The 10082-nt window shown below is 35.0% G+C and overlaps 1 protein-coding gene and 1 long non-coding RNA gene across 2 annotated transcripts; both read left to right on the top strand.

Moving 5' to 3' along the window:
• The first annotated feature begins 1965 nt into the window (after positions 1–1965).
• Positions 1966–4737, top strand: LOC113338321. The gene is made up of 2 exons (XR_003354724.1): positions 1966–2336; positions 3832–4737. It is a non-coding gene; the product is annotated as an uncharacterized LOC113338321 (long non-coding RNA).
• A 3743-nt stretch (positions 4738–8480) lies between these two features.
• Positions 8481–9359, top strand: LOC113338491. The gene is made up of 2 exons (XM_026583902.1): positions 8481–8808; positions 8938–9359. The coding sequence occupies exons 1-2, from the start codon at positions 8481–8483 to the stop codon at positions 9357–9359; spliced, it is 750 nt and encodes a 249-aa protein (XP_026439687.1).
• Positions 9360–10082: the final 723 nt, after the last annotated feature.

Consider the following 10082-nt stretch of genomic DNA (forward strand, 5'->3'; position numbering starts at 1 on the left):
TGATTTCCCCGCAAGGAGTGTCTGTGATTCCCCACGGCTCTTTGCTAAGTTAAGTATGTCCGATTCTTCCCCGTTTTAATATTACATAGTAGGGAGGCTTCTTCCCCGTTTCAATATATTAGTAGGGCGGCTTCTTCCCCGTTTCGATAGTATATAACTAATTTAAATAGTATGGCGGCTTCTTCCCCGTTTTAATATTACCTAGTAGGGCGGCTTCTTCCCCGTTTCGATAGTATATAATTAACATAGTAGGGCGGCTTCTTCCCCGTTATAATATTACCTAGTAGGGCGGCTTCTTCCCCGTTTCATTATTATATATACTACTTTATTATGGGGAAATCACTCATGTGCATATTATACTTGTTTGTCTAACTTCCTGATCTTGATAATAATATATTAAATCATGGTTTGTCTGGGCAATCTGTGTGGACGATGTTATTATTATTGATTAGGGTTGCTCTCGCGTCGTCTTCTCCAATGAATTTGGCAAGGTTAGAGTGACACTTGATTAATGATGCATAAATAACTGAATGATTAATTTCTTCTTTTTTCTTTCGATTTATATTCTTTTTGAACTTTGAAGCATGTTAGTGATTACTTGAGAGTTGCATGTTTTCGTTGAGCCCCTTTTTTGGGATGATGTGCTCATTCGTTCCCACTTCAGTTTCAGTATTCATAAGAAAAGGAACACGTGAAGATATTCGTTTCCGTTGCGTAAAGTTTCAGCGAATTGAAGATGTTTATTTATATTTTATATATGTATACATTCTTTGTAACCAACACATGGTTATATTCATATCACATGAGAGATCTTCATTTCTATTGTATCAGAGTGTATGGGTTTGCTCTTGGGCTTAGCTTATGTAGTCTAGATTCTTAAGATCGTTAATCTAGATTTTACGCTTTAATTAGTTGGTAATCCTATTAGCTAAGCAGGTTTAGGATTTGGGGCGTCTCAACTTGGTACCAGAGCTCACTATTAGATCTTACATGTGAAACAATCGATAATAGCTCGTGCCACTTAGTGTAATAATTCAGTATATAACTGAGATAGGTTGTGAGATAAAATCTTAATCAGTAAAAGATATCAATAACTAAAATATTCTTGTGTTTTATTGTTCGATTCCTTGTAGTGTGTGTATGCTATGAAATAAAAATTGTAGGTCAAACCAATTGTATTATGGTTTAGATTCTCATAGAAGTTAGTGTATAATTTGTTTGGAATTACGTACACGTAGTGGAGTCCAACACTAGAGAAATACTGAGGTTAGTAATTTTGATAGATGTCGAATTCTGTTAGGAACTTATTGATTAGCATTACATATATTTAGAACCAATACTCCATTGAACTAGAAAGTTAGTGTGAGGAACTTAGACTTCCCTATTTATTAGAATATAATTCACTATAGTGAACTTAAAGACAATCCTATTATGAAATAGGAATTAGTCTATTGAACCTAGAGCTACAAATTATAGATTTTAGCTGTAGAAAGCCATCTAGATTTGTGTTTGATGTCATTTTGTTTCAAACTCATTCAAAATAAGCTGATTTTCGCGCGTTTGTAAGTATGAGCAGTACTTGCATTTAGTCGAGAGATAGTATTTCTTTATAAGGTGAGGAGTTTTGAAGATCAAAAGGATGGTCTGATTTTCGAGGAAGAAAATGATATAAGGTGGGGAGAATGTAAGGACTCGCAAGCACGTCAACGCTATTTGACTGGTCTAGCAATGATCAAGAGACGAATTAACTGCTAATGACTCGATTAGCTAACGTAAGTTTTAATTAATAGAAATTAAACTAACAACGATCTAGATATGAAACTAGTATCATTGAATAGGTCTCGAAATGTTACGTGGAATGGACTACTCGAACGTGTCATTCGGATACCGGACAAAGAAGATATTTTCAGATATGATCTTTTTCCATCAAAACCGCTAGGGTGCCCTTATCCTACCTAGGTTCCTTAATCCTTCTCATTTGGCCTTATCACCACCAAAACGTGTCGAGAGAAAAAACATTTTCTCTTTTCTTTCTCTTTCTTCTTCTCCTTCTTCTCTGTTCCTCTTATCCTTCTTTCTGTCGATCTCTGTTAAGAAGAACTGAGTTATTCTTGTGCAATTTGTTCATAGAAATTTAGTTGGCTCGATGCATGAAGAAGATGATGTGATGTTATAGTTGATTTAGTTGCGGGAGAAGAATGAACTGATGCTGCTGAGGATTGATACTTAGAGTTCGGTTTTGAGAACGAAGAATTAAGAAGAGCTGAGTACGATCGAGGAGTATATGATGGTAGTGATGTTGATTCAAGTAGTTGATTCAGATTTACAAGAAAAAGGTAAATTAGGGTTCATTAATTTGAATGTTAAATTGTTTAGAATGGATTGATATTTCTTTATGAAATTGCTTTATAGTGATTGATTAAAAGTGGGTTTGGTCTTAATTTAAGGTAGAGATGAGTATATTGAGTTTAATTTTGGTTTCATATAGAATTAGGGTTTTCCCTTGTTCTTCCCCAACTTCATAAGTTAGGGTTTCTTGTGAATCAGGGTGTCTGAATTGGTATTAGCAGATGAGAAAGATGAATTGGGATTGTTGTTGGTGTTTTGGAATTAGGGTCCTGTGATCTGAAGATGGAGATGAACTGGTTATTGGATAGCCAGATAAGATGATTATGGGTTAATTGTTGTTGTTGAGCTGTGACTGTTGGAGGAGATACAATTATGTTCTTTGGGATGCAATTACAGATGACATGAAGTTGAAGTTGCAAGTGGTGTTTGCAGTCATGGAGTGAACTGGTGGTGAAGGGGCTGCATAGTGAGTTACTGTTTCAATTGAGGTGCAAACAAGAATTAGAAGATGAAGATGATGGTTTATGAAGATTCTGTTGAGATGCTATGGCAGGTAGTTTTAGAATTGTGAATATGAAGTGTAGCTGCTTCTTCAGAGAAGTTGTGGTGACTATCTGGAGGTTGAAATACATGGGAGATGATTTTGGTTGCAGCTCAGATGTCTTTGAGTTGACTGGCGGTGCAATTGCTGGTTTGAGAAATTGTGATGTGTTAGATGAATGAAGTATCACAGGTAAGACTGAATAGAACTACAAGTAGTTTAAATGAGGTTGTGGTTGTGTTATTGAACTGGTAGAAGGTTTGGAAGAATGTTTTTATGAACATATAAAGACTGGGTTGTGGTCTTGAGAGTATTTGAAGTTGAGTTGGGGGGTGTATTGGAATTAAAGATAGAAATGATGATGACAGTATGTGAACTGGAATTAGAATGTATAAAGATTATACTGAATGTGTGACTGAAGTGATGTAATTGAAGTTAATCTGGTTGAAATGAATTAATGAAATAGAGTTAGGTTGTGGGTTGTAGTCTTGACCTGTTTTTCTGTTGCATATTGTTTGTGCATTAGTGATCCCATTGACCGTTAGTGACTGTTAGTTGAACACATTGACCGTTAGTGACTGTTAGTTGATTCAGATAGACAAGACCTTAAGTTAATGGGATTGTTTAATTGACCTGGGCTTATAGTTAGTTTTTCTATTTTGATGATTTCAACCTCTTATGCTTTGAATTAGCTTTTGGTTCCTTCTAAAAAGTTGTATATATTCATAAGACATATCCAATGGACTATAAAACCAATCAAATAGAATTAGTAAACCTATAGATGTGTTAAAGATAGATAATGAAAATGTATATGACCATCATTGGACTTAGAACCATTAGATAGTTCACTTTTCTTATAACTAGAGAATTGTATGAGATTGTGTTATGAGCCTTGTATGAGCCTTTTGGCTAATCTCTTAGAGTGCTTGTGTGATTAACAGTTACTATGTATTAACATCGATCGATTCAACGGATGATCATGTAGACTTCGGATCTCGAGGAAGGTGAGGCTTGTCATCTAATCAGGTGGGAACTCTTTAACCTTCTTTTAATCATTGAGCATTCTTTCTATTGCGAACATGATGAGTCTTTATTACTTTTGTAATGATTGTGTGTTTTATTATCTAAGTAATTATATGTGTCTTGATGTGCGTGTAATATGCGTTGTATGATTTCCCCGCAAGGAGTGTCTGTGATTCCCCACGGCTCTTTGCTAAGTTAAGTATGGCGGCTTCTTCCCCGTTTTAATATTACATTGTAGGGCGGCTTCTTCCCCGTTTCAATATATTAGTAGGGCGGCTTCTTCCCCGTTTCGATAGTATATAAATAATTTAAATAGTATGGCGGCTTCTTCCCCGTTTTAATATTACCTAGTAGGGTGGCTTCTTCCACGTTTCGATAGTATATAATTAACATAGTAGAGCGACTTCTTCCCCGTTATAATGTTACCTAGTAGGGAGGCTTCTTCCCAGTTTCATTATTATATATACTACTTTATTATGGGGAAATCACTCGTGTGCATATTATACTTGTTTTTCTAACTTCCTGATCTTGATAGTAATATTTTGAATCATGGTTTGTCTGGGCAATCTGTGTGGACGATGCTATTATTATTGATTAGGGTTGCTCTCGCGTCGTCTTCTCCAATGAGTTTGGCGAGGTTAGAGTGACACTTGCTTAATGATGCATAAATAACTGAATGATTAATTTCTTCTTGTTTCTTTCGATTTATATTCTTTTAGAACTTTGAAGCATGTTAGTGATTACTTGAGAGTTGCATGTTTTCGTTGAGCCCCCTTTTTGGGATGATGTGCTCATTCGTTCCCACTTCAGTTTCAGTATTCAGAAGAAAAGGCACCCGTGAAGATATTCGTTTCCGTTGTGTAAAGTTTCAGCGAATTGAAGATGTTTATTTATATTTTATATATGTATACTTTCTCTGTAAACAACACATGGTTATATTCATATCACATGAGAAATCTTTATTTCTACTGTATTAGAGTTTATGGGTTTGCTCCTGGGCTTAGCTTATGTAGTCTAGATTCTTAAGATCGTTAATCTAGATTTTACGCTTCAATTAGTTTGTAATCCTATTAGCTAAGCAGGTTTAGGATTTAGGGCGTCTCACAATGAACCATAATTAGGGTTGAATTTTTGGTCGTGATTTAAAGAGATTCAATCAATGGAATCGATTTTAATGGACCTGTTTGGACTGAACAGGCTTTCTGTGATCGATGGATTTGATCCAGTTGGGATAGATAAGCCTGGACAAGATTACAGAGAGTGAGAAGATACGGTCTCTGATAATGATAAATTTGGAAAGTTTCACTCGGATTTGGAAGCTGTTCTGGATTGGAAACACCCTGTTACACTTAAACAGGGTTGTATGTGTTGTACAACTGGAGAAATAAGAAGATTTTCACGGGTTGTATTGAAACAGGGGAAGCTCAACTGCACAGATATTCTGGTTCGATGTTGGAAGAGATTTGGCCGGATTCTTCTCATGTTATGGATTAGTCTAACCCTGTTTCTTCTAAACAGGAAAGGTATGTGACTTGGATTAACTTAATAGGAAGATTTTCACGTAAAACAGGGAATGTAATATTATCGGATATTCAGTTTTAGTGAAGAGTATTATTTTGGGAAGATTTTGTGTGTTTACAGCGTGTTCCACCTTTGCCGAGACATGTCTGTAGTGTGCTAAGCTGCAAAGGATACGTGAAAATCAAAAACATAAAAGAAAAAGGGAAGTTATCTTCGTATAATGGCAGTGGAGAATAATGGGTTAAAGAGAAAATATTATGCATTAAACCGAGGAGATTTGGATGCTATTGAGTATAAAAAGGTAGTTGGGAAACAGAGAAGTATCATCCAGAGTTTGGGTACGTTGCAGAGGTAAGAATAAAGATGCAGTGTGAGTTTCAGCAGCATAAGGTGAAAGAGAAGAAGGAAAAGAACAGTTGACAGTCAAAGACAGTCGTTTATTGACTGTCACCTTTTCTTCCCTTTGCAACAGTTTTTCTGCAACAGTGCTTCAGTATAGTTCATTTGTGCCTTTTAGGTGTTGCAAATCTCTGTTTTTATTAATATTCATCTTTGTAAACACTTTTGAGCAATGAAATTAAATTTTGAGCGTGTTTCCAACATGATGAACTGAACCAAACACTGGGTCGATGGAGGAATCTGAATTTCATACGTGGGTAAATTTATTTTATTCTTTTTATGACTTTTGCACTTATTTTAAATAGAACTATGATTTTGATTAATTAGTTATTATTTTATTTGATGGGTCATGCTTTCTTAGATGTTTGATGTCCCATGCTTACGATTTATAACTAATATTTTGAGAATCTACCTTGGCAAAGTCAGAGTCGATGTTATTCTATTGAGCGATAATTGTTGAGTATGAATAATTGAACCTTATGTTATGAATTCGGTGAAATCCTAGTCCCAGTAACTCTCGCCTTTTTTATATTATTTATGTATATAATTATTTTTATTAAATCCTTAAATTTAATCTTTACAAGTCTTAGAGTTCGAATCTTACTACTACGACAATTAAAAATCACATAAATAATCAACATTTGAATAACTCTCTAAAACACCTCTAGACATATTTCATCACATTATAAACCTATGGTTGTGCCTCAAGATTAAAATCTAAAAGTGTTATATGAAAATGGTTAAACTTATAGTTCGTCTGGGTAGTTTTGCTAACCTTTCATGAACAAATCATTATACGCGGTTCGGTTACGGTTCATCCTAACCCGAGTGTATATTTTATCGTATTTATTTCAAGTCTAATTTTTATCTAACGGTGGAAAAATATTCCTTGATCCCAAAGCTACCTTAGCTTAAATCTAAAGCAACTTTTGAACTTGAAAGTCTATAAAAGGAGAACCTAAAGAAACTAGGATTTTTGAATCCTAACACTCTTTTTGTGTGTCCTAGTTGTAAACTAGAGTCGTCCTCTCCTTTAAACCTTTTTAGGTTTAGCGACTAAAAAGACTTCGCTTAGGGATTCGTGAAGCCAGGTCCGACTATCTTTATCTTGATAGTTCGTGTATCCTGATATTGCTACTGATTGTTGAGTCTCACTCCGATAAGGTGAGATTGATAGAAATCGGAAAGTTCTTCGTCTCAGACTTTGTGATTCCATAAGTATATTCCTCATTAACAATTTTTTATTGAAATCGGAGTAGGTTCTACTTGTGAGGTGAATAATAATCTAGGCTGCTCTTCGGGAGTCATAAGTACCAGATTTTGAGCTTTGCTAGACTTAGTCTACTGCAAACGATTTTCTATCTCACCTTGATCTAAGGATCAGAATGAAAATCACGTATAGGCTTTTCTGTGTGAGGCATATTGGTTTAAAGTCTTCACTTAGGTTGAAGCAACTCTTACGATGTAAAGGAAACCAGTGAAGGGAATCAATTGTGCAGATTCTTGCGATATTCAAGAGGCGTAAGGAGCGCGACTGTAACTTAATTACTGTTACGGTGGATTCGATCTCAACTACATTCCAGTCCGAAGTTTTGATAGTGGGCTAGAGTCTGTAGCGTCTTAGTCCATAAAGGTTGTCTAAGAAAAAGTTGGTGGTGTATTTTGGTACCCCCGCATTTTCACGATTTGCTTGCAGGATTTCCGAACCCTTTTACTGTCTGTCGATATCATAGTCTCGTGATTGAGAATGAAAGTTTTCTTGGCGATGAACTCGATATTACAACATCGACTGCAGATGGGTCGATTATGGCAGCCCGTCACAAAAAAAAATATATGCATCATCAAGAAGTTCAGTTTCATCCAAAAAGCATCATAAAGACTGAAGGTAAGACCATAGTCCGCAACTTTCTTGAACTGGTTGAGAAATTTGAGAAGAGAGAATGGGTCAATTTCCCAAGTATTCATAAAATATGATTTTAATGGACAAGTAAATATTATGGATAGGTGAAATGGACGCGAAAAAACTTCATGGGTAAACCAAGCTTTGTTTTGGCAAAAAAACTTCAAGGTCTCAAATTTATTATTAAGAAATGGGGGAGAGAGACTTATGGATCCATTCAAGCTGGAGTTGACAGGCTTGAGAACCTTATTGATGTGTATGACTCTTTAGAATAAATGAATATCTTATCACCTGAAGTTTATATTGACAAAGAAGTTTCAACATTCAAATACAAATCTTCATCTTTAAATCTAACCAGGAAATGGCATGCTAGAGCTAAATGGCAATGGATTTCTGATGGTGAAAGAAAATCCAAATTCTTTCATAAGAATGCATCTTATAGACAACAATCAAATATCATTAATTCTCTTGTTATTGGTGTAACTTGTCTTATGACAAGGAGCAGATAAATGATGAAGCAAAAAATTACTATGAAAAGTTGTTTGAGGACCATATTCATTACAGATCCAACTTTCATGATTTGGAAATGACTTCCTTATCAGTTAAACAGAGTATTATGCTTGAAAATCCTTTTAGTGAGGAAGAAGTTAAATCTGTTATATGGAATTTTGGTTCTAACAAATCTCCAGGTCCTGATGGTTACACTATGGAATTCTTCAAGGCTGTTTGTGATATTATCAAAATTTAATGAAGGCGATCAAGGAATTTGAGAATTTTGGTTTCTTGGACTGGAGGTTAAACTGCACCAACATTATTCTCATACCTGAATGTGATGGAATAGTTTGCGTGAACCAATATAGACCAATAAAACTTATTGGTGGTGTATACAAGATTATTTTAAAGCTTTCGTCTAATAGGCTTAAGTTAATCCTTCCTTCTTTGATCACTGATTTTCAAGGAGCTTTTGTGGATGGGAGACAAATAACTGATAGGATTTTAATTGCAGCTGAACTCATTGATGCAAGTGAAAGATCTCAAATTCCACGTATTGCAGTTAAAGCGGATCTTGAAAAAGGTTTTGATAACCTAAATTGGAAGTGTTTAGATGTTATAATGCAAAGATTTGGTTTTGGAAATGTTTGGAGAAACTAGATCAATTGGTGCTTATCTTCTGTGAAATTATCTTTGGAAATTAATGGTCAAGCTTCAAGTTTATTTAGAAATGGTAAGGATGTCAGACAAGGTGACCCTATTTCACCATTTTTGTTCATTATGGTTGCTGAAATTCTTTCTCTTATGATTAAAAAAGATGTTTCTATGGATCTTATTTCTGGTTTCAAGCCTGCTCCTAAAGGTATTGTGATTAATCACCTTCAGTTTGCTGATGATCTTATAGTGTTCATTGATGACAAGACTGAGCAAACTTCAAATCTGAAAAATATCTTATTTTCTTTTGAGCTCATTTTTGGGCTTAGAGTAAATTTTAAGAAAAGCGTTGTGGTGCCTGTGGGTGAGGCTCAAAATGCAAGAGAATGTGCTGATTTATTTGGTTGTTCTTATGTTAGTTTCCCTATTAATTACTTGGGAATTCCTTTGGGCAGTAAGTCAAAGGATTCTTCTGTATGAGAAGTCATTCTTCAAAAATTCTAGAGAAAATTAAGTGGTTGGAAGAGAAAGAATATTTCTAAAGGTGGTAGAATCATTCTAGTTAACGATGTTCTGTCTAGTCTTCCAATATATTATCTTTCTCTTTTTCAGTTACCAAAATCTGTTGAAAAGGAAATGGAGAGGATTATGAGACACTTTATTTGGGGAGGCTCTAAAACAGTCAAGGAAAAATGATGGGTTGGATGGAAAGAGTTAATGCTTCAAAAGATAATGGAGGTCTGGGTATCAATAAACTTAGCATTATGAACAAAGCACTTCATTCTAAGTGGATACGGAGATATGGTAATGAAAAAGATGCTTTATGGAGGAAGGTGGTTAATCAAAAATTTAATGGCAATTCTATGGCTATCTTCCCTGATTCTCCTAATAGGCCAGTTAACAAAATTTTATGGGCAGGGATTATAGTGCAAGGAGATTGTTATTTCAAACTCTGTCATTCAAGTTTGGCATTAAGATTTCTTTATCCTAATATTTTCAGAATCTCCAGAAGTAAAGAGTATACTATATCTGAAGTAGTTTCTATTTGCAATGGTATTAAGACTTGGAACTTGAACTTCTCAAGAGATTTGAATGATTTTGAGTTGAATGAGTTATTGCATCTGCTGGATTTTATACCTGAGCCAAACTCATTAATTCCTGATGATGATGTCAGAATTTGGAGAAATGGTGACACATTTACTA

This window comes from Papaver somniferum, unplaced genomic scaffold (assembly GCF_003573695.1).
Source record: "Papaver somniferum cultivar HN1 unplaced genomic scaffold, ASM357369v1 unplaced-scaffold_19, whole genome shotgun sequence".
In the NCBI taxonomy this organism is placed as follows: Eukaryota; Viridiplantae; Streptophyta; class Magnoliopsida; order Ranunculales; family Papaveraceae; genus Papaver; species Papaver somniferum.

Coding starts and splice junctions, on each gene's coding strand:
- LOC113338491 (XM_026583902.1), top strand. CDS start 8,481: ATGAAGGCGATCAAGGAATTTGAGAATTTTGGTTTCTTGGACTGGAGG. Junction 8,809..8,937: donor TAAAGCGGATCTTGAAAAAG/GTTTTGATAACC, acceptor TTAATGGTCAAG/CTTCAAGTTTATTTAGAAAT.